At 52.3% G+C, this 23,356-nt stretch overlaps 1 protein-coding gene and 1 long non-coding RNA gene across 5 annotated transcripts; one reads left to right on the top strand and one right to left on the bottom strand.

Annotated features, from left to right (window-relative positions):
- The first annotated feature begins 2,742 nt into the window (after positions 1–2,742).
- Positions 2,743–7,960, top strand: Slc52a3 (solute carrier family 52 member 3). Of its 3 annotated transcripts, XM_033767079.1 has the most exons (5): positions 2,743–3,959; positions 4,665–5,152; positions 6,709–6,765; positions 7,106–7,229; positions 7,545–7,960. In XM_033767079.1, exons 1-5 carry the CDS (start codon positions 3,402–3,404, stop codon positions 7,755–7,757), a joined length of 1,440 nt encoding a protein of 479 aa, XP_033622970.1. In that variant the 5' UTR covers positions 2,743–3,401; the 3' UTR covers positions 7,758–7,960. The 3 variants fall into 3 exon arrangements, with proteins under 3 accessions (XP_033622970.1, XP_010619780.1, XP_033622971.1); XM_010621478.3 differs by lacking the exon at positions 6,709–6,765 and having other exon boundaries at positions 7,545–7,957; XM_033767080.1 differs by lacking the exons at positions 4,665–5,152; positions 6,709–6,765 and having other exon boundaries at positions 7,545–7,958.
- On the bottom strand, positions 4,828–15,011 carry LOC104860344. 2 transcript variants are annotated; one of them, XR_779665.3, is made up of 4 exons: positions 14,480–15,011; positions 8,710–8,932; positions 7,087–7,208; positions 4,828–4,904 (listed from the first exon to the last, which is right to left on the bottom strand). It is a non-coding gene; the product is annotated as an uncharacterized LOC104860344 (long non-coding RNA). The 2 variants fall into 2 exon arrangements; XR_779664.3 differs by lacking the exons at positions 4,828–4,904; positions 7,087–7,208 and adding an exon at positions 8,373–8,445 and having other exon boundaries at positions 14,480–15,001.
- Positions 15,012–23,356: the final 8,345 nt, after the last annotated feature.

The raw sequence follows: 23,356 nt of genomic DNA, 5'->3' as shown, positions 1-23,356 counted from the left end.
GCTGGTCCAGAGCGGGGTGGCCCCAGATCCGGAGTAGGTTGGCCCAGGCCCACTGGTTGGCCCCAGGGTGATTTCAGTTCCAAACTGCTGGAAAACATTTTGTTGTTTTCATTTTAACAGTTGTGTAGAAATTTTCACGTGAAGTAAAAGAAAAAACAACTGAGCCTGACATCACTCCATAATAAAGCATGTCCGGCACTGTTGTACCCCCATCACAAGCTGTGAGGTCCCTCAGTTGGAGTCCTTGATTGGCAGGGAGGGAAATGAGACAGAGGCGAAGTCACCTGCCCAGGGTCGCCCGGGGCGCGGCAGAGCTGAGGTTCGCCAGGCAGCTCACGCGCCTGCCGCTCTAATGGTGACACTGGGAATCAGGCTGGCGGCTGGCAGGATGACAGCGGACTGAGGGTGGAGGGCTGGGTAGGTGGGCTCCCGAGGTCTGTGGGCTGGAGAGTTCTGTGCTTTCAGGAGAAAAAGAACCAGAGTGAAACTTCATTTCAGGTGACCATATTTGTATATTAGGTCATAGTGCACACGGTTCACAGTTAAAACTATATAAAAAGATAAATACTGAGGTGGCACCCACAGCCCCAGCGTTTCCTGGGTGCCCAGGTTGCTTTTGCAAAATCAAGCAAAAAGAACACCCACCCCATCTGAGACTGGGTCACTTACAGTGTCGCTGCAGACCTTCCCCTGTCATCAGTGAGCTTGTCCCCTTTCCTTGGTCCTCGTCGCTGTACAGGTGTGCAGGTTCCAACAGGTAGCAAGCTCTGCAACCTGCCCCACTTTTGATAGCTGCTTGGATGGATTCCCAAATTTTGCTCTCGCAAGGTCATGATGAATAGATAATCCTGAACATGAGTCATTCCGTTCAGAGCGGGTGACCTTTGGCTTTGTGACAATCCCATGGTGAGGAATGGTAACTTAAAATTCATTCTTCCCCCATCTGAATGGAGACCTGAAAGGCTGTCTGTCCTCAATGTGCTGGGTGGCAAAGCAGACCTCGGGCACAGAGGACACTGGGAAGGTGGGCAGCCAGGAGCTTTCCCCACCTGAGTAGATGTGACAGGCTGGGGTGGGGGCTCCAGGCCAGCACAAGCAGCCTTGAGGCCGCCCAGGAGTCTGTTCTGCCCTGGGTACCCCCCTCCTGGCCTGGCCACTGGCAAGCTCAGGGATTGTGCCAAGGAAGTGGGCAGCAGGGAGCCCGGCTGCAGCCTTTGGTATTTCTGTGCTCTGTGTGGGGACGCAGGAGGGGGCACCAGCCAGGGTGCTGGAGATTCCTGGCTGGCATCTGCCTGCTGGTCCAGAGCGGGGTGGCCCCAGATCCGGAGTAGGTTGGCCCAGGCCCACTGGTTGGCCCCAGGGTGATTTCAGTTCCAAACTGCTGGAAAACATTTTGTTGTTTTCATTTTAACAGTTGTGTAGAAATTTTCACGTGAAGTAAAAGAAAAAACAACTGAGCCTGACATCACTCCATAATAAAGCATGTCCGGCACTGTTGTACCCCCATCACAAGCTGTGAGGTCCCTCAGTTGGAGTCCTTGATTGGCAGGGAGGGAAATGAGACAGAGGCGAAGTCACCTGCCCAGGGTCGCCCGGGGCGCGGCAGAGCTGAGGTTCGCCAGGCAGCTCACGCGCCTGCCGCTCTAATGGTGACACTGGGAATCAGGCTGGCGGCTGGCAGGATGACAGCAGACTGAGGGTGGAGGGCTGGGTAGGTGGGCTCCCGAGGTCTGTGGGCTGGAGAGTTCTGTGCTTTCAGGAGAAAAAGAACCAGAGTGAAACTTCATTTCAGGTGACCATATTTGTATATTAGGTCATAGTGCACACGGTTCACAGTTAAAACTATATAAAAAGGTAAATACTGAGGTGGCACCCACAGCCCCAGCGTTTCCTGGGTGCCCAGGTTGCTTTTGCAAAATCAAGCAAAAAGAACACCCACCCCATCTGAGACTGGGTCACTTACAGTGTCGCTGCAGACCTTCCCCTGTCATCAGTGAGCTTGTCCCCTTTCCTTGGTCCTCGTCGCTGTACAGGTGTGCAGGTTCCAACAGGTAGCAAGCTCTGCAACCTGCCCCACTTTTGATAGCTGCTTGGATGGATTCCCAAATTTTGCTCTCGCAAGGTCATGATGAATAGATAATCCTGAACATGAGTCATTCCGTTCAGAGCGGGTGACCTTTGGCTTTGTGACAATCCCATGGTGAGGAATGGTAACTTAAAATTCATTCTTCCCCCATCTGAATGGAGACCATAATCTTTCCACAAGCTGAAAGCTTATTTGTACTCTTTTCATCGTTTGTATGCTTGGCTGTCTTTCTTGGGGCTTTTGCTCTTGACTTGTAAAATTCTTCTTTTTGTGGTACTGATGATTTGTCTTAGCCACTTTCTTGTCACTGGGACGAAGTACCTGATATCCACAATTTACAGGAGAAAAAGTTTGCTTTAGCTCACAATTTCAATCCATGGTCAGCTGGCTCCGATGCAGAAACCGCAGGGCAAAAGGCTTGGTGGAGAAAAGCTGTTCGACCTGTGGCAGCCAGGAAGCAGAGAGAAGGGAGGAGCAGGGGCAGGAGCAGATCCTTCCAGGCTGCACCAGGACCTATCTCCAACCCGGCCCCACCTCCTAACGTCACATTCCGGATTAATGGTCCCCACAGAGCAACCACCTTCCAAACACTCCAAGGAGGCTTTGGGGGGATATTTTAGCATGGCAGAAGGCTTCACACTGAGCTATATCCCCAGGCTTTTTTTGGAGACAGGGTCCCACTAAACTACTAGATTACCCAGGCTGGGCTTGAATTTACAGCCTTCCTGTCTGCTTCTCAGAGTGCCAAGATTACAGACCTGTAAAAACCCTTGTATATTAGAAAGACGAACTTCTGTCTGTGTTCTGTGTTGGGAGTATTTTGCCAGGCTGCCATCTGTCTTTTGACCTTGCTGTTTGTTTGTTTGCTTGCTTGTTAGTTTTTGAGACAAGAGCTCCCTGTGTTCAGGCTGGCCACAAACTTGCAGTCTTCCTGCCTAAGCTTCCCATGTAGCTGGGATTACAGGTGGTGCCACTGTGCCCAACTGCTGTTGGTATTTTTGGCAGAGAGTGTTTCGAATTTTTGATTATTTGCTTCTGTGAATTTTTACATTGATGGTATTATGTCAGAATTCTATTTTCTGGCCCCTAGATTTATGAACTTAGGAAAACCTTCTCACTTGCAAGTTAGTTATAAGGGAATTTGTCTGTTTTCTGCTAATTAAAGTCAGCTTATTCACATAATAAGAGAGAGGACAAAAAAGAAAGGAGAACTGGGCCCACAGTGCAGCCCTCTGTTGGTGAGGACCTTGCACATCTGACCTGGTGTTCTTTTCCACCCCACCCCAGGCTGACCTGAGGAGACAGCAGCCCCGCCATGGCCTTGCTGGTCCACCTGCTGGTCTGTGTCTTCGGGATGGGCTCCTGGGTGGCCATCAACGGGCTGTGGGTGGAGCTGCCCCTGCTGGTGACAGAGCTGCCCGAGGGCTGGTACCTGCCCTCCTACCTCACGGTGGTCATCCAGCTGGCCAACATCGGGCCCCTGCTGGTCACCCTCCTGCATCGCTTCCGGCCTGGCTGCCTCTCAGAGGTCCCCATCATCTTCATCATCCTGACCGTGGGCATCATCGCCTGCATCCTCTTCGCCTTCCTCTGGAACATGACCTCCAGGGTGCTGAATGGCCACCACAGCGTTGCCTTCATCATCCTCACCTTCTTCCTGGCGCTGGTGGACTGTACCTCCTCCGTCACCTTCCTGCCCTTCATGAGCCGGCTGCCCTCCTACTACCTCACCACTTATTTCGTGGGTGAAGGCTTCAGCGGCCTCCTGCCTGCCCTGGTAGCTCTGGCCCAGGGCTCAGGTATCACCACCTGTGTCAATGTCACAGACTCAGTGGATGCCACCTCAAGCCCCGTGACCACCAGTGAGACACAGGTACCTTAATGGAAAACAGTGCCACTCTAGACTGGGTCAGAGAGTAGGGGAGAAAAGTCTGCCTCCTTCCACCCCAGTGGGTCTTCACTGGGGCTTCAGGTTAAAGTGACCCGAGGCAGGTGGACCACAGAGAGGCCATTTCAGGGACGTATGAGCACAGAAGACCCCGAGAGGGGCCAGAGGACAGGAGTTTCCATGGCATCCTGAGCCACAGGAAGGAACAGGGACATGGGGCCTCTGGGGGGGGCACGGGCGAGAGGAGGTGAGAGGACGACCCTGACACAGATGGTCAATAAACTGTCCTGCTGTGCAGAGACGACCAAGGTTGTCATCTGTCTCCTCCGGGTACAGATGGCTTTACTAAGAGAATTTCCTCTGGAGAGCTCATTTCCCTCTAATGTGAGCATCTTTCCTGAGCTCCTCCTCTGCCTCTAAGCAGCTCAAAATAGTCAATGCCAATTTGGTCCATTTTGGGGGTGACAAATTCTTGTCTTACACATTTTGGGATGGTGCAGCTGGAGCTCCACCCAAGTGAGGGCAGACAGACCCATGAATGAGACTCCACGAGGACGGACTCATCTCAAATCCTTCGGGGGGTTTTGCTTCGGAATCTGTTATGTATGGGTGATTTACTAAGGACAGTCCTTGGGTATATTATCCATCATCGCTGTTCCCACTGACATGTCTGTCCTCTGACAACCCCAGGGACCCGGCCGCCCCACGGTGTGGACCCCTGCCAGCCACCTGGAGAGCCGCTACCTCCCCGCACGCTTTTCACCTCTGGTCTTCTTCCTGCTGCTGGCTGGCATGATGGGCTTCTGCCTGCTTGCCTTTTTCCTGCTCCAGCGTCAGTCCAGGGCCCAGCAAGGTTCCATTGAGGATCTTCTCCAGTCCCAGGTCACCCTCCACTCCATCAGGCCACAACAGGAGAGAGACGCAGGCCCCCTGGACCCGGCAGAGAACAACAAGGGCAAGGGGCACCTGGAGGAGAAAGCAGCCACCCTGCGCCCTGTGCAGCTGGCTTTCATCTACACATTGGTGGCCTTCGTGAATGCACTCACCAACGGTGTGCTGCCCTCTGTGCAGACCTACTCCTGCCTGTCCTATGGGCCCATCACCTACCACCTGTCTGCCACCCTCAGCTCCGTGGCCAGCCCATTGGCCTGCTTCCTCTCCATATTCCTGCCTAGCAGGTAACTCTGCCTGGCCCTGGGGAGCCCTGGCAGGGGGAGTGCTTCATGCCAGAATCCTACTTTCCAAGCCCCACCACCGGGCTAATTACAGTGCTTTTCAAACCTAGTGTGGTGGGGCACACCTATAATCCCAGTACTCAGAGAGGCTGTAATGGTTTGGGTCCACTTGTTCCCCCCTAAGCCCTATACAGTAATGGGTGGGGATTTTTTAGAGTATGTGATGCTGGGACTAGAGGTGTGATTACTAAATCAGTTCACTGATTGGTTTGGTACCGTCCTAATCCCAGTAGCCTTGACACAATATAAGGGACAGAAAGAGGCTCATCTTCTCCCTTGCTTGTCTTCTGCTTGCCATGAATTGGCTCTATAAACTATCAGCTAAATACACCTTTCCTTCCTTAACTTGTGGATCTGGGGTATTTCGTCCCAGCAATGAGAAAAGTACCTAAAAGACTGTAGCAGGAGGATTGTAAATTCAAGCCCAGCTAGGCAATTTAGCAACTTAGACCCTGTCTCAAATTAAGAAAAAATGGGCTGGGGAAGTAGCTCAGCGTGAGGGCCTTGGATTCAATCCCCAGTACTGCCTGCCTAAAGCAATGTAGTTTCCAAGCTCTGCTTTTTACCAACTCTGTAGTATTGGATAAATCACTTCTGGAGAAACCTCTCTAGGCCTCAAGGATTTTTACCTTGAAACTAGGGATGGTACCAGATTGCTGGAAGCCTGAGATGGGTTGATTTGGAAGGTGCTGAGCAATACCAGCATTACCATGGGCCCAATTCGAGTGTCGGCCACCACCTCCAGCAGGTGAGGAGGGGCAGACAGCTCCTGAGGCTGATAATCAGAGGCCCCAGGGCTAGGAGAAAGGTCCCTGCCCTCTTTGCCCCTTGGAGCTGTGGTTCTAGATCGCCTGGGCACTCGCAGACACCATGCAGCTTGAGCCAGCCTGGACCATAGCAGGGCTTCTGTCTCTAATTAGCGACCCAGGTGGTTCTGACTCATGGACTTCTGACCCCTCGGGGAATATTCACCTCAGGAACTTCACATTTTAGGTTCCCATCCTCTGGGCCACTGTCTGTCCTGCCTTCGCTCAAGAGCTGCTTAGACTTGCCCACCCCAGGAAGAGACTGAGGGCAGGAGAGTTAGACAGAAGATGTCCATTGGCCCAGAAGCTGGATTTCCTCTCTTGGGGCATCAAAGCCACAGAGAGAAGGTAGCAGTTTTGAGGGGAGGCAGGATGAGAGGCCACAGACCTGCAGAATCTGAATACCCCTGCAGACATCTGAGAGCAGGGGAATCCAAGAATCTTGGAGGGGCAGACCATGGCTTCTCACAGTCTGGATGTCCTGGAGGCTCCCGATGGTAGACCCGAGAGACAAGGACTACAAAGGAAAGGGCAGTGTCCTCGGGTGTCAGACTGGGGTCTAATGGAAGGTTGCCTTAAGCCATGCAGCAAGACACCTCAGCTGAGACCAGAAAGGGAGGGGTCATCAAAGGTCACACAGCTTGGCCACCATTTTCCTGCTGAGATCAAAACCACCTTTTCATCCACCCCTAGCTTCCTGGCTGTGGCTGGGGTTGCTGCGGGAGGAAATGGCCCCAGATCAAATGCCAGGTGAGGCCAGTGGCTATAGCCAGCCCTGCACACACTCTCCTGCAGGTCCTCATGGGCCTGCCAGTCCCTCATTCTGCAGTGGGGACACTGAGGTCCCAGTTAAGTGGCGGAACAAAGATTTACACTAGGTCCCTGTGGTACACTCTGCCTTTTCCTCTGCTGTCACTCCGGGCCCTGCCATTAACACTAAGGAGCAGATGTCTTGGCCTTGGGAGCCTCCCCGGTCCACTTGAGCTTGGGAAAAAGATGGATCTAACCTCTAACCTTAGAGTTGCTGGCCAAGGTCCCCTGGATGGAGGGGACTGTGGTCAGGCTGCTCACCTCCTCCACTCTGCTGTAGGTCTCTGCCGTTCCTGGGGGTCATCACCGTGCTGGGGACCGGCTTTGGGGCCTACAACATGGCCATGGCTGTGATGAGCCCCTGCCCCCTCCTGCAGGGCCACCTGGGGGGAGAAGTCCTCATTGTGAGTATCCCACCTATGGTGCTGCCCCTTCGAGAAGACCAGAGGGGAGGGGCGCTTCTCACTGAAGAGGGGGGCTGTCCCCTGGCCATGTGCACCCAGCGGTGGCCTTCTCTTTTTCGTGCCCTGGCTTGATCCCAAGGGGAAACCTTTGGGTTCACCTTTGCCCTCGATGGGTCACCTTGTGGGGCCCCCTCGGGTCTCTTTGCACTCGAAGGTTATTCCATGGGTCCCCTCAGCCCTGTGAGGCTACCCTTCCAGCGAGGCACACCTCACAGGCCCTCTTCCCTCCTCATCTGTCCTTGCCCTTCCCCGCAGGTGATCTCGTGGGTGCTGTTCACTGCCTGTCTCAGCTACATCAAGGTCATGCTGGGCGTGATCCTGCGAGACCAGAGCCGCAGCGCCCTCGTGTGGTGCGGGGCGGCGGTGCAGCTGGGCTCGCTGATCGGGGCGCTGCTCATGTTCCCGCTGGTCAACGTGCTGAGGCTATTCGTGTCCGCCGACTTCTGCAGCCTGGATTGCTCTGCCTAGGCCGGCCCCATCGCTGACTCCTGGAAGCCAGGACCCGGACAGGAGAGGGGGTGGCCAAGGTCACAGAGCCCGTGGTGGGGTTCGGCAGAGGTTAAGGACCATGTACCCCCGCCTCTGACAATGAGCCCCACCAGGCTGACTGCAGGCTTGGAAGCAGTTCTCAGCCCCAGGAGGGAAATGTGATTGTTATTTTGTTTTGCTTAAAAACAAAATAAAGACATTGATTGCTTTTACACTCATATCTGCCTTTCAAGAGTTCAGCGTGAGCCAAAATAATGTATCAAGATAATCGGTGTCCAGTCAAGGCCCAGCCGGCTGGCCCCTGACTTCTTCCCTGCCTGATTTGTTTTGGCTGCTTGCCTCAGCCACCACGCAGTCCCTGTTCGTCTGGGTGGCTAAAGGTGCCACACCTTTCAGAAATCAGAAAGTATAAATTGGTATCTTCCCCAGTGCTCTCGAGCATGCCCAGCACTTTCCTTAGTCCTCTTTCACACTTCCACAGTGTGCAAATATAAAGCAAATGCAAATACAGCCTTCTTGTGTCTCCTTTCACAGAAACAGTAGTAAGCTATTGCTCACTTGGTGCTTTTCATTCATTGAAAATGGAGGGAACATTCCTGTTCTTTGACCTGGCCATGTACGTAGTTTTCCATCGGAAGTGCCAAGTTCATTCATCTATTTGAAGGCACTGGGAAGAAAATTAAGAGTTAGACCTCCTGCTAATCCGAATGACCTAACAAAAGCAGGGGAGAAAGGGAATAGTTTTTCTACAAATAAGCATTAAACTAGACTACAGTGCACATCACTGATTGTCCACTGAAGAGACTGCAAAGGCAAAAATCCCCCCAAACTTTATACTGCCAGGCAACCTGCCACATACATGTTCCCCAATAACCAGTCCTCACATAAAGTGATGAGAGCACCAGGGTCACACAGTTCATTCTGAACTCACTTGGTGATTGGAGTCTGTGTCAGCTGATTGTCTTTACCCACAGGAAGTATCAGCTGGTATCTTTACAATAGGCTGGGCATCTCGCAACCTGGTGAACCTCCTGCCCACTTCGGACTGGGGCAGGTGTCGCCTCCTTCGTGTCTGCATTGCAGTGACGGCTGCCGGGGCCCTGAGCGAAGCATCTGGGTTGTCAGACGGGCAAGCTTTCTAGCAGAACACACATCTAAAGGGACAGAGGGCGCACTTAAGAAGATGAAGAGAAAGGTTTCCCTTTATCACTCTATGGAGAATTAATTTTTTATTTGCATTTTGGTCTTAGCCAGGCATGGTGGGACACACCTGTAGTCCCACACTCTGGGAGGCTGAGGTGAGAGGATCACAAGTGTGAGTCAAGCCTCATCAACTTAGTTACTCCCTGTCTCAAAATAAAAAATAGAGAAGGGCTGGGGATGTAGCTCAGTGCAAACGTTTGGGTTTTTTCTGATCCCTCCCAGAAACGGTATTGAGTGGGCAACGATGGAGAAGACAATGTCTCTGTTTTGCTATGGGATGCCTCATCAACTTAGTTACTCCCTGTCTCAAAATAAAAAATAGAGAAGGGCTGGGGATGTAGCTCAGTGCAAACGTTTGGGTTTTTTCTGATCCCTCCCAGAAACGGTATTGAGTGGGCAACGATGGAGAAGACAATGTCTCTGTTTTGCTATGGGAAGATGTTCCAAGATCTCTCTCCACACACGCGCATGCATACACACACACACACACACACACACATGAGCACGTGCACACAAGCACATGCACACGAGTGTGCATGTGCATAAACACGCACATGCATATGCACACACACGCGCACACACACTGTCCCCAGGAGCATGAGCCTGTGAGTCGTACACTCCAGCCAGGCTCCTCGTGTGTGGGGTGTGAAGTCACCTCCCTCCCCAGACCCTTAGTGGAGTAGCTGAGCTGCTGTGTACTAAGTGCTCAGCACCACACATGCAGGCTCAAAGCACTCACCAAATGTCATTACAAAGCTGCCGGCCTTGTGAAAATGTCCTCACAGACCCTCCATGCCCCAAGCCACACTGCCCACCTCTGCCCCCAGCTCAAGTCATTTCCAAGCTCACTGGAGATGCAGGATGTCCCACAGGCCATGGAGTGACAGACCAACCCAGCCCAGGCCGTGGAGGATGGCAGCATCCAGGTGGGATGTGCCAGCAATTCTACTACCAAACTAGGAGGCTGGGGCAGTAGGATTGCTTGAGCCCAGGAGATTGAGAGCAACCTGGACAACATAGCAAGATCCAATCTAAAAAAAAATTAAAAAGTGAGATCAAGATTCTAGACTGGCCTTTGGTCAGTGCGGAGGGGCATTCTGGAGGATGTGCCCCAAAGCTAGCCTTTCTGATAGGGAGGAGAAGAAGGTGGTGCCTCTGGCTGGGGTGGCTCACACCCTGCAGCAGGGGCAGGGAAGCTGGAGGTGGTGCTGGAGGCCCAGGCCCAGGGGCCTAGAATAGGAGTAGGATGGGAGGGGCCTGGGTTAGTTTAGGAGTAACATTTAAAGGAACCACTGAAAGCTAGGCACACCTGTACTCTGGGAGGCTGAGGCAGGAAGAGGACAAGGACTAGTTAGCAACTCAGCAAGAAGACCCTGTCTCAAAATTTTTTTAAAGCGCAGGGAATGTACTTCAGTGATAAGGCAGCCCTGGGTTCAATCCTTAGTATTGGAAAGACAGAGAGGAAAGGAGAGAGATGAAAACAGACTCAGAAACCACTGTGACACCCAAGGGAGAAACCAATGCCACCCAGGGCAGAGACAGCCTGGCAGGGCTGACTGGGGTCAGCAGGAGGCATGCAGCACAGACTGGAATATGCACTTTGTCCTGCTTTTGGGACTCCTGGCATGTCTCCCAGGAGGCTCTTGACCCCTGGAGCAGATAGTCCTCCCTCACTTCCAGGCTAGCACGTGGGACTGGGAGGATCTGAGGGGGGAGTTGTGTGGGGTCCCCTTACTGCATCCCCAGGAGCACCAGGGAGGCTGACTGCTTGGTTTATAGCCCAGCCACTTGATGCCCCTTAGTGTGATCCCAGGAGACAGTTGCTGCTGCCATTATGCCTAAGTGGTAGACTGGGGAGGTGGTGGCTTTCAGAGCCAACTTGCAAGCCAGGTGTTGACCACTGACCCACAGTCCCTGGGGAGCTTGACCCGGTCAGTCTGGTCCCGGGTGTCTTAGGTTGGGCAAGCCCAGCCCCTGCTCAGGAATCTGGAGCCACACCCAGGTAGCCCTGCCCTCTCCTTCCTCGCCGGAGCTGACCCTGTGTCTCGCACAGCAGACCTCTCTGGAGGCCCGGGGATGCCCCTGCCTTAGACCTCCTGATGCTTTGGCCAAATGTCACGGAGCCACCTGGACCTTCGCTTGGGGCACTGGGCCAGAGATGGCACCTCCCACCCCACCCTGGCACAGCGCCTCACCCCAGCAGGGTCAATGAGGACGTACACGCCCTAATTCCTGGAACTGTGTGCACAGTATGTGTTGCCACAGGAAGGGCTCTGCAGAGATGAGGGAGGGTTTTTTTCCTTCCCCTTGTACTTGGCAATTGAGCCCCAGGCCTTCACACTGAGCTACATCCTAGCCCTTTTTATTTTTTGTTTTGAGACATAGCCTCACTAAGCCACTAAGTTGGCTCTGATGACCTTGCCAGTGGCCTAGTGTGGCCAGCAGAAACCGGGATCCTGTCCTGCAACTGAGTGAGCCAGAAAGCGGAGTCTTCAACTCTCCAGATGTTCAAATTTAGCCCTGAAACCTAGGTCTGTTTTCTACCCTACAGAACTTGAAACAGTAAATTTGCTTTATTTTTGTTTGCTTGCTTTACTTTGCTTTGCTTTGTTTGAGTTGGAGTCTTGCTGTGTTGCCCAGGGTGGTCTCTAGCTCCTGTGCTGGGCTCAAGCAATCCTCCTGCCTCACTTCCGGTGTAGCAGGAACTATAAGTAGACTACACCACACCAGGCTACATTGGCATTGATCTGTAGGTGTTGTCTGGGGTCACTTGTGGCAGCAGCAGTGGAAACATGAGGCCTGGGTGTTTCCTCCTGAGTTCCAACAGTCCCATGCTCAGAAAGCCCACTCACGGGCACCATGACAGCCACAGAAGCCAGGGACCCAACAGCACAGCATGGCAGTAGGACAAAGGTCCAAGTGAGGGAAGATCCAGCCAGAGACCCCCAGGAAAGCTGGGATACACAGCCTACTCTAGTTGGGACAGCCCAGGGCTGTCCCGAAGAAGCTGCTGGCCTAAGTATCCAGGACCAAGGTTCACATAGGTCTTGGACCAGGGCAGGGCCGGGAAGTGGGAAACCTCTCCTCAGGCCAGGCCCCCTGAGGCCAGATCTGAGAGAACTATGGCTGGCCTGTCTCCTTGGGGTGGTCAGCACTGGATGACCAGGTACCTCATGCCTGCCCAGCCCCACTGAGTACACCTCAGCACACGCAGTCCATGGCTATAAACCAGGTGCAGTGGCATTCACCTGTAGCCCCACCTATTTGGGAGGCTGAGGCGGGAGGATCACTTGAACCCAGGAATTAAGGCCAGCCTAGGCAACATAGTGAGGCATTGTTTGACAAAAACAACCACTACACCAACAAAGAAAATTCAACAACTCTATGCCTTTAAGGGCCTTCCAAATGTTTTCAAAATAAAATAATAAAAAACTTTAAAATATAAAGAGCTTCTCCTTGAGCCCTTCCTGGTGGCCCTATGCCAGGACACAAGGCCATTCTGTAGCCACCAGCTTTTGCACGCCTTGACCTCCACCCCAGGCTTCCCTATTTAATTCTCACGAGAAGCCCCAGGAAATGCTTCCTGCTATTACCAGTCCAATGTGGTGAATAAAGAAACTGGGGCACAGAGAGGCTAAGTATCTTGCCTGTGGTCACACAGCCAGGGAGCGACAGAACCAAACCTCGGGCCCAAGCCACCTAGGCTCTGCCTCTCACATAGTCTTCCTGCGCCAGAGACATGATCTCAAGTCACGTGAATTGGTCAAGAAGACCTTGACCCAAGGCCAACCCCTGTTTGGAAATGGAGTTGCCAGAAGATGAATGCTCCGCCCCTGGCTTATCATCTTCTGACTTGGCCTTGAAAAGGTGAAAGCCCGCTGCCCACACTCTGCCACCTCTCCTCCCTCGCATGCTGGCGCAGGCATCCACACACACTCCTGGGGAAGGGAAGCGAAGCTAAATGCAGAGCACAGATGCAGGTGTGATTTCCCGACTGGAGCCAGGGTTTCAGGAAGAGGCACCGGCTCCACCCAAGGGTTTCCGGTCTCTTCTGGTGACGTCACAGAGAGGCGATCCCAGAAAGCAGCCCGGCCCCCGCTGTCCTGGGGTTGCAGGGACTTCTCCCTTCACCTGGAAACACTGGCTGAAGGCTGGGCCTGCGCTACACGGGGAGGAAGGGGCCGTCCCACCTGACCACACGTCCTGCGGGGCCAGAATTTAAGAAGGCTGTCCCTGCAGCGGGGGAAAGGCGGCATTGCTGAGAGAATGGAGCACAGCCACACCCAGTCTCCTGTTTCTTAGTCTTAGAGCCCCTCCCTGACTGTGCCTAGGTGGCCCTGAGTAAAGACCACATTTCCTGGCTTCCTGTGGCTAGAAATGGCCACGTGACTGTGTATGACACCTGGCACCCTTAGGTGGGGTTAATTAGAGGAGTACAAAAAACATGGTCTTTGTGTCACAGCGAACAATTGAGCTGACAGCCTGTGGTTTCACATTTGTGTCTGTACAAACTACTGCCTACCTTAAATTTTCCTTCAGGTAGGTAGCTTCCCCAAAATGAATTGCTCTTGAAAATGCCTCTGTTAGCCCACAAACCAAACCCTAGCAACAAGCCCAGTATTCAGTCAATCAAATGCCAATACTCAAGGGGGCGGAGACAGGATTCCCTATGGACACAGGCCCAGGGCCCCAGCTTTGAGCACCCCGCACTCCTTCCCCAGAGTGGCTCTATGCCTATTCCTACGATACCCGCAATACAAATAATTCCCCTTTGCACTTTCTTTGACTCCTTCTCCTACATCAGAGAGAGAAACAGGCACAGCAAGAGTGAGCCTGAGTACCCTAGACCTCAGACACACCAGATGTAACAACCACAATCAGACAAATGGGTTAAGGTCAAAATAACGTGCAATTTCTGTATACTTAAAAGGAAGGGGAAGCCCTTCAGTTGTCATTTCATTTCCCCCTTCCTGCTGGCAGGAATACAGATGTAATGGCTGGATCAAGAGCAGCTATTTTAGAACACGAAAAGTAAGTCACAGGTTGAGAATAATCTACATGCTGTATAAATACACTCACGTACACTCAGTCACCCAGCATGTAAACTGGAAACATGTATACAAAATGTTAGCCTGGTTTGTTCCACAGGATATGAGGGGGAAATTATCAGAATAGTTTGTTTTACAGCACTGGGGGTTGAGCCCAGGGCTTCACACTAATCTACATCCCTAGCCTGTTTTATGTTTTATTTTGAGACAGTGTCTCAATCACTAAATTGTTTAGACTGGGCTCAAATTTGCAATCCTCCTAGCTCAGCCTCCCAGACTGCTAAGGATTATAGGTGTGGATCATCATGCCTAGATTTTTTTTTTTTTTTAATCTTGACATTGCTGTACTTTGAATTTTTCTCTGTTTATGTGTTATTTCAAAATTCAGCAAAAATAAGGTCTAAAAAGGGAAGGGTGCTATAAATAGATCCTATTGTTTCATTCACTCACACTTGCTCCGAGTGAACTTCCAGGGGTCACATTCATGCTCCAGACTCAGGTTTTTTTTAATCTGTGGCTGTGTTTCCTGCGGATTGTGGGCCTTCTTTTTCATATGGTCTTCTATTGAGCAGAAAGCCTTAGAGATGTGTCCAGCCCCATGCATGGGGCAGCCTCATTTCTTGCAACCAGCACACAACCCTCCGTGGCCAGGTGAGCTGCAGGAGCTCATTGAGTGGCCGGGCTGAGGGACATCTGCGTTGTCAGGGTTTAAACTCCTGCTGGCCGGAGGGCAAAAGACACTGTCACGTCCGCCCCTGCGCATTCACAGGAGGATCTGGGTCTCATAAGGGTGAGTTCTAATCCGGATCCCTGTTTCTTGCCACAGAGCCCTCGGCAACTCACTGGGCGTCTCTGAGTCCTGAGTGCATCTGTGAAATAGGGAGAATGACGATCCCCGGCCACGGAGGAGTCTAAGGATCGTAACAGCTGACATCCATGTGCTTCCTGCCAGCCAGGGTCTGCTCTCAGTGCTCTCCAGGAATTAGCAGCTTTCATCCACGCACTAGTGGACTGGAGATAATGCTCACACAGCAGCCCTGAAGGTTTTCCAGGAGCTTCTGGCCTTTAGGCAATAAGTGCGATCCTCCGGCTAACTCCTCCAACAGAAGCCTTCCCCCAGCTTCTAGGACAGGGCAGCTTCAGGACCTGGTCAAGTGCAAACATCATTCGCAGTCGCGAACCACCACGCCTCTCCCCACCCCCATGGATACCTCCCGCCTGGACCGTAGCTCCTTCTATCCAGGTGGAGTCAGCTTTTCCACCGACTTGAGCTGGACGGAACCATGGTCTTGCTCTGACCAGTAGCAGGTGGCAGAAGTGACACCGTGTGGTTTCCAGAGTCCAAGTCCTGGACATTGCCCCTGGGCCCACGGAAAGAAGCTCTTCTGGCCTCAGGAGAACGCTGGCCTCTTGGAGCAGAGCGAGGTGTCAGCAGCAGCAGTCGGATGTGTGGGTGGCAACAGGTTGGGCTTCCCCACGGAGCCGAAGCAGAGGTGCTAATTCTTTAAATGCTCAGCAGCCTCGGTGAGTAAAGCTGCCTCTCCTGGGGTATTTTATCTGCAAAGTATCTGATTATGGATTCAATCACCTCTCTGGCTACAGCTTTGTTTGGTTTCTATTTCATCATAAGTCAGTGTCCATGGATTGTCTGCTGCTAGGAATCCATCCACGTCATCTAGGTTATCCAGTTTTCTGGTATTTAATATGTTCCTGGTATTTCCTTAAATCCACCTCATTACTGTGAGACCAGTAGTGATGTCCTAGCTTGGGCTTCTGACATTAGGAATTTGAATCACCTCTTTTTTCCTAGTCTAAAAATTGGTTTGTCAATTCTGTTGTTCTTTCAGCCAACCAAGCATTGGATTCATTGGTTTTTCTCTGGTGCTTGTTCACTCTATTTTGTTTATCTCTAACATTTATTATTTCCTTCCCTCCCATCACTTTGGGTTTCATTTGACCTTGTTGTTGGCATTCCTGAATAAGTGAGGTCGTTGACTTGAGAACTTTATTCATTTTCAATCAGGTATTCACAGCTACAAATTTGCCACTAAGTACAGCTTTGTTTGCCTTAAATTTGGGGAATTCTATATTATCATCTTCATTCTCTTAAAATGTTTTCTACTTTTCTTTGTAATTTCTTCTTTGACCTATGGGTTGTTTAAAATATGGTCTGTTTGTTTAATCATTGAGTTGTTTTGAGATAGGGTCTTACTGTGCAGGCCAGGCTAGCCTCTAGTCCACAATAAAAATACATTTGAAGAAAAAAATAAGCCTGTATGACGCTATAGGGGAGGAGAGAACTGATTTCTTTCCATTCCTCCCCCAGGCTCCTCCCTGAGCTGAGGTTGTGGGCTGGGGAAAGTGACACATTCTGGAGACACAAAAGGGGTTTCTGAGAGCAGTGGAAACCCACAACCTGGACAGAGCTAGTCCTCTCTCAGGTGCATTCTCCCTGTGGTCTTAGAACTCATTTCTAGAAATTCACATTGTCCCAGAATAAAGACTGCATTTCCCAGGTTCCTCTGCAGCTATGTGTGGTCATGTGTTCACCAGCTGTTCAGTGACATGTGAGTAGGTGTGTCCTTGGCCACACCCACAAAATGCCACCTGTTCTGTCCTCTCAGAGGGATTGGAGGCTTCCTAGTTGGAATGATGCCTGGTTCGGGTGCCTGAGAGCTCTTATAAGAAGATATCACTATAGCCACATCAACCCAGGAGTGCCAACTGCAGAAATTCTATGAGAGCAGGAGGAAAATATGAGCATCTTGTTTAGAATCTCCATAATAATTGATACTTCCCAGTTCTCAAGCAACAGGTGGGCATAGTGATGTTAGTGGAAACCTGGGTGCCCTCACTTGTGCCTTTCACTGTGTAAGTTCCCTGGAGCCAAGGTGCAACCCTATCCCCGGAGGGCCAGGAGACACTCACATAACTGGAGGTGATCCCTGCCACCCATCACAATAGTACTTCAAACCAAAGTGGTGTTTCCTGCAGGCTGACTTTGTGGACTGCAACATCCTACCCTGGCCAGGGTGCCATTTTGTTCCTGAGGACACCAGGATTCAAGGAGGCAAAATGATGTGCCTGCTGTCTCAAGGCGGGGAGGGCAGTAACAGTGTCTGCTCCGGGCTGCCCTCCTACAGAATTCGTTGGGAACCTCTTTCAGGCAGAGCCTGGACCATAGTGTGAGCCACATAGGGCCTCGGCATCAAGCAACTCACAGCTGATGAGGGCACTGAGGGCCATGGAAGTGGTAACGTGGACGGATGGGACCAGGGCTCCGAGACCAGGACTAAGCAACAGTCTTGCCCTGGCAGGAAGAGCTGAAGAACCACTCAGCAGTATCCAGGCAGTTTCCCTGGGGACCTTGAAGGTGGAAGAACTGGATCCTTCCCGAGATGATGGCCACAGACTGCAAAGGAACTGCAGAGCTCCTGCATGAGTTGTGTGGAATGATGACTCGTGACTCACATGGGAGGAACCACCCAGGGCTGGGAGAGTGTCTGTGTGGATACTGCAGGATGGTCTTAAATAACATCTTTCAACCCTGATGTTGATGAGCAGTGGCCTTATCCATTCTCTCTCTGTCCCTCAGCTCCTGCTTTCTTCCAAGGCAGGTGGCTAGGGTGCCTTCAACTGCCACTTTTGACTGAATTCTCATAATCCGTGTCTGACCTCTCATCCTATCTCTAACTCATTAGAGAAGAGCAGTGACACCCCAAGGTCACAGGAGTAGAGACTCAAATGCTCACTTTGTGAATAACTGTGGCACCTACAGTTTGCATAGCACTACTCTAAAAAGATTCAAACTTGATGGTGCTTAAGCTTGACTGTTCATCAGTATCAAAGAGAAGCTTTGGACCCGGGAAGGTGCATTTTCAGAAGTCTAAAACAAATGCAACAGGCCTGTGGGAAGTGCTTTCCCTGCTCGCAGTCTCCTTTCCCTGAGAACTTGTGTGAGCAACCACACCTGCATTGTGTGACCCTGTTCCTGCCCAGTGACTCGCCTTGGGGGGGCAATTAGCCCACCTCTCTTGAGACACTGACAGTAGACAAAGGTCTGGGCTGGCCTCCTGACATAAAGACATTTGAGGGTGGGGAGGGTGGGCCATTCAGGGCACATGCCTTCCCCAAATAAGAGTCAAAAGTCACAAGGAGGCAGGAGCAGCCACAGCCCCTTGTTCTGCTGGCAGAGTTGCATCCTGCCTCACTGCTTTGCTCTGGGGTTCCTGGGGAGCGATCTGCACTGACACACCTTAACCAGGCTCGGGCAGTCAGAGAATCAGATGCTGTGGACCTTGGTTCAAAAGAGGCATGTGTCTTAGCAGGAGCTGGTCTTGGGATTTTTGCTTGTTGGTAGGCAAGCGTACATACATATGTGGGCCGTGGGTGTGTGTGTGTGTGTGTGTGTGTGTGTGTGTGACGCGTGCATGTTCTTGTCCACTCTTCAGATCTACGGGGATGTAGACCAGAGCTGGTTGGTGCCATTTTAGGGGTTCCAGAAGGAGCCATCTATGCACCTGGGTCACCCTGGGCACCCATCACTGCTCTCTTCTCAGGCCTTTCTGAGTTAGGTTTTCTGCCAATTGCAATCAAATGACTTTGGACTAATTCAGAATGAGAGATGGGGCAGGGAGAGGGAGAGAGGGAGAGGGTGGGAGAGAGGAAGAGAGGATGAGAGAGACAGAGGGAGAGAGAGAGAGAGGTTCTCAAATCAGATGCAGGGAGAGAAGCAGCAACTAGAAATCTCATGGACTCCAAAGCTGATGATGCCTTCCAGGCCCTCCTAAAGCTTGAGTTGCCCCACAGCTTCAAAAAGTCACTCTGCCACTTGAGTTTGATTCTCTCCTGTCAAATTACAAGTGGGTGCCGCTTAGGAAACATCCTGGTGAAGTGGCTCTGTCGCTGCAGGGTAGAGGCACCTAGGGCACCAGTTACACACCCTGACTCCATCGTGCCCAAAGGAGCCCTGGGGTTCCAGGGAGCACACTTTCAAAACCCCCTAGGTCTTTTGTCTTTCTGGTGTATCCTGGCTTTCAGTGCTACCTCTCCCACCTCCTCTGCATGTTTCTAAATAAAAGCATTTGAGCTCTAAATGCAGCCTCCTGAGTTTCCTTGGGATATCAGATTGGGTGGCAACTCATGTAACCCTTAGCAAAACTCTCCTGTAATCAAGACCACCCTTCCCCAGCTGAAAGGCCTGAATGACATCTGAGTCACCCTCCTTTCCCCCCAGTGTGCACGGGCAGGAGGAGCTGAGAGCGGGATGTCTGTTTCATGGGGAAAGACAAAGATGACAAAGTGATGCTGGCGGTGACAGCTCTGAATATGTGCATCAGTCCAGGGCTGGAGGTCCCATCCACGTAGCCATTCACCTGTGCATTTATCAAGTACTGAGCCCCTACTATGTGTCGGATCCAGTGTGAGCTCATTGTATGCACGTTAGGGGGATGCACTGTGTGTGCGTGGGCAAGGAACTTTACAGCTCTGAGCCTCAGTTTTTCTAGCTACAAATGGGGGATAATAATGCTTGCATTGCAAGGTTGTGGTGATTAAAGGAGATCATGCAGGCAAGTGCAGAACCCAGCACACCGCGGACATCTGATAAGCTGCAGCTCATGTCACTATGTCATTATTTCTGCCCTTAAGGATCTAAGAAATCCAAGGACATGGGTTACGGTCCAGGTACCCAGGTGGAAATCCTGACTCCACTGCTCACTGAGTGAACTTGGTCCAGTCTGTTCATCTCTGAGAGCCTCAGTTTCCCCATCTGAACAACTGGCAGCAACTCCCATCCCTGCTGGCCTTGTTAAGAGAGGGAGCAGACAAACCAGCAAGTGCCCGGCACACAGTGCCTGCTCCTCATACACCTAAGATCCCTTCCTGCCCTCTCACTGTCCTGATACACACAGGGACTGTGGACAGCTGAGGCAGGGATGTGGCCGCTCCCCTGCTGCAGGGTGAGCAGCCCTGGCAGAGGCATGAGCAGGCGGCTTTGGCCTTGGGTGAAGGGCATGTTTCTGTTGGGGATTAAAAAGTGACTTGTGCTTTTCAGAGAAATGTTCAGCCTCAGGGTCACTTACATTCTCAGGGTCACTCACATCCTGAGGATGGTCCTCTACACCTTGTACACTTTTTACTAACAGAGGTCAATAACACAAGGTTTGCAAGTGGCCTCATCACGTTCAAAGATTTCCTTCTCCCAGACAGGTCCATCTCCTTGGCAGCCCAGTGAGCCTGTCACTGAAGCATCCTCAGTACCCAGGCCAACCAGTTTTTTCTTTTTTTCAAAGACTGACAACTTATAAAATTAAGAGATTTCACATGGAAAAGCTGAAAGTCAGACTTTTCTGGCAAAATCCAGAATGTCTACTGGTGCTGGGCCTGCCTCCTCACAGGGCAGTAAGTGGCTGCAGTTGCACAATCGGAGCTGGTGCTCTCCGGTTTGCCACAGACCCTCCCACTTCCCTACTACTCCCGCTACCCCTGAAACTGAGGGCAAAGGTCAGCTGCTGTCTATCACCATGCTTGGGCTCCAGCCCTCACCCACTTCACTCATAACAGGACACAATCTAATATGAAGGAGTTTTTATTTTCATTTTCTAAAAAGGAATCTAGCTACGTGGCTCATGCTGACCCCACACATGTGCTAACGCGGTCTTCCTGTCTCACTCTCCTGAGCAGCTGGGACAACAACAGGTGCTCCTGTGCCCAGGGGAGCAGCAATGCTCCACTTTGAGTTTGCGCCAGAGTCACATGGAGGGCTTGTGTAGCAGATTGGTTCAGAGTTGCTGGCTCAGTGGGTCTCGATGGGCCTGGGAATCCACAGTGCTAATGGGTCCCCAGGAGCTGTTCCTGCTACTGCTCCTGGGCCCACACTTTGAGAACCCCTGCTGGGGAACACAGTGAAAAGCCAGACTTCCTGGGTTTACATCCAAGCTGTGCCCCTTACCCTTGCCTGTGTGACCCTGAACCAGTGCCTTGATGCCTCTGTGCCTCCATATCCCATCTGTAAGACAGGAATCCTACTGGCCAGCCTCAGGCAGCTTGTGAGGAGCTGGGCACAGCTGAGTTAAGGGGTCTCAGCGACATCACTGTCACTCTTACTCTCACCACTGCCCGGTCTCCATTGATGCCTGTGACTCTGGGATTCCACTGACAATCAGTGCAGAGCTGTTCATTTTGATGCTCACAGTTTTGGGGATCAGGTTTCTCCATAACTGTGGTGTGCCCAGAGAAAACTGCTCACTTGGGAATGTCGCAGGTCATGGTAACCTGAGGACTTCACACAGCTGATCTAGGGACTTCCTGGGGTGAGAAGGATGGGGGGGCACGACAGGAAGACACCACTGTCCTCTTCCTCAAGGCAAGGAGCCTGAGGTGGGCTAGGCCCTGCTCTGGTCCCTGCTCTGTCCCAAGAACCTCACTTGAGGGCCCCACACAGAGCCCTGGGCAGCACATCCTGCAATCTCTTCCTGGCAGAGGAGACAAATCTCACTGATGACCACGGGAAAAAACAACATGTAGACACCTGTCTTCTTGCCCAATCTATTATACGTGTGAGGCAGTAGCCGCCACACATAGACACAGAGTAGCCCTGCACATTCCGCCCTGGAGGCAAATTGCACCACCTCCAGCTCGGGTGGTCCTGGGTGTGGCTCCTGGCTTGTTAGCTCCTGAGGCTGCAGAGCCAGAGGTGCCCATCCCACTGGCCTCTCCTCATCACCAGAGTACAGACCTCAGAGACTACATGTTCATCAGAACCTGAAGGAGTGATTTCAAGGCCACACTTGTGCCTAAGGATGGAATCAAAGTCCCTGAGTCCTCACCTTCCTCAAACCGTGCTCTAAAGGCAGTTACCTCGTGAAGCTAAAACCTAGAATCACCTCTCCTGGATTTACGGAGAGAGGACTCAGCTCCCTTTGCCCCCTCCATTCCCTTCCCTCTGCCGCCACCTGTGAGCCCTGGTCTGATGCTCAGTTATGGAAGATTGGCCAGCAGGGGCAGGGACAGGACAGGCAATTCTCCAGCTCACTTGCCAGGACGGTCCAGAGTCCAGACAGGACCGGGAGGACAGGGCAAGGGACACATCCTTCTCTGATTGACAACACTTGTTCTCTGCCCCGTCTGCTGAGACTGAGGAAATCCTTGAACCTCCCTGAAGGGGCGGGGTCAGTCCCAGGGCAGCCTGCACTGCCACCTGTTGGCCAATCTCCTGTCCCAGCCCAGGGAGTACTGAGTGGGGCTAAGGGACACTGGAGGGAATTAAGCTGCAGATTTCCACCCCAAAGGGTCAGGAATCTGAGGGCACCCCAAGCCTGAAGGGCGCAGAGGGAGGCACAGAAACATGTGGACCCCAGCCCCTCTTCTTCTATTCCAGGTGATAGGCCTGAGTTTGCCAATGCCCGGGAGTTTGGGAGGTCACAGCAGCACCAGGGAAGTGAGTGACAGCTGTCTTAGTCCCATCCCTTTTCTCCACACTAGGGATGCTGTCTGGGTAGGTGTCCCTGGGTGCCTGCCTGTCAAAGGCTTGGTCCCCACTGGGAGGCGGAACCCTGAGGAGGTGGGGCCTAGTGGAGGTGCCTAGGTCACTGGGCTGCACCCTGAAGGGCACTGAGACCCTGATCCTCTTCTCCTTTTGCTTCCTGACCATGAGGTGAGCAGTTTTACTTGGCCAAGGGCTCCCTGCTGTTGCCATCCAGCACCCACATTAGAGGCACAGAGCACTGGGTCCATGCAATTAGGATGCGTAACGCGTAGAACCGTGAGCCAAGCACAACTTTTCTCTTATACGTTTATTATCTCAGGTAATTTTGAGGAAACTGAGGCTCAGAGAAGTGAGGGTGTTGGCCCAAGTCTGCACAGCAAGGATCCACGTGGGATACAAACCAGGGTCTCAGCTCCTACTGCTGCACCCGAGCCCGCCTGGTGGTCTGTGCCTCTCCCTTCTGACACCGGCCCGGTGGCCTTCACAAGTTCACAGCTGCTGCTTAAAGCCGTACCTGGCTCAGGGCCCAAGGACCCCTGGGATGGACCCCAAATGATCTGCAAGGGCAGCCAGGGCAGGAAGTCACAGCAGTCACGTGAAGCAGGAGAGCAAGCGGAGGCAACTGGGGCTGAGCCCTGGGCAGCAGTCCCCAGACCTTCCAGACGCTCTGCTTTGCACACCAATGTCCTCAGTGCGTGTTTTGTGATGGGGTTGTGCATGCAGGAGAATGAAATGATCCACAGCTGCAGAAAGTGTCCCCGGGGAGCCTCTGCTGAGGGAAGCAGGGAACCTGAGCCCTAGCTGGGGATGCCTGAGACCCTTGGGAGGACTTCGCTCAA

This window comes from Fukomys damarensis, unplaced genomic scaffold (assembly GCF_012274545.1).
Source record: "Fukomys damarensis isolate Sample0158 unplaced genomic scaffold, DMR_v1.0_HiC HiC_scaffold_22, whole genome shotgun sequence".
Classification (NCBI taxonomy): domain Eukaryota; kingdom Metazoa; phylum Chordata; class Mammalia; order Rodentia; family Bathyergidae; genus Fukomys; species Fukomys damarensis.
Note: the sequence above shows the minus strand (reverse complement) of the source record. Positions and strands in the feature narration are given on the sequence as shown.

What these genes read in the sequence shown, in the direction of transcription:
- Slc52a3 (XM_033767079.1), top strand. Translation starts at nt 3,402, where the DNA reads ATGGCCTTGCTGGTCCACCTGCTGGTCTGTGTCTTCGGGATGGGCTCC. An exon ending in GGCCCCAGATCAAATGCCAG is followed by an intron (nt 6,766 to 7,105) that starts GTGAGGCCAGTG and finishes ACTCTGCTGTAG; the next exon opens with GTCTCTGCCGTTCCTGGGGG. An exon ending in TGGGGGGAGAAGTCCTCATT is followed by an intron (nt 7,230 to 7,544) that starts GTGAGTATCCCA and finishes CCTTCCCCGCAG; the next exon opens with GTGATCTCGTGGGTGCTGTT.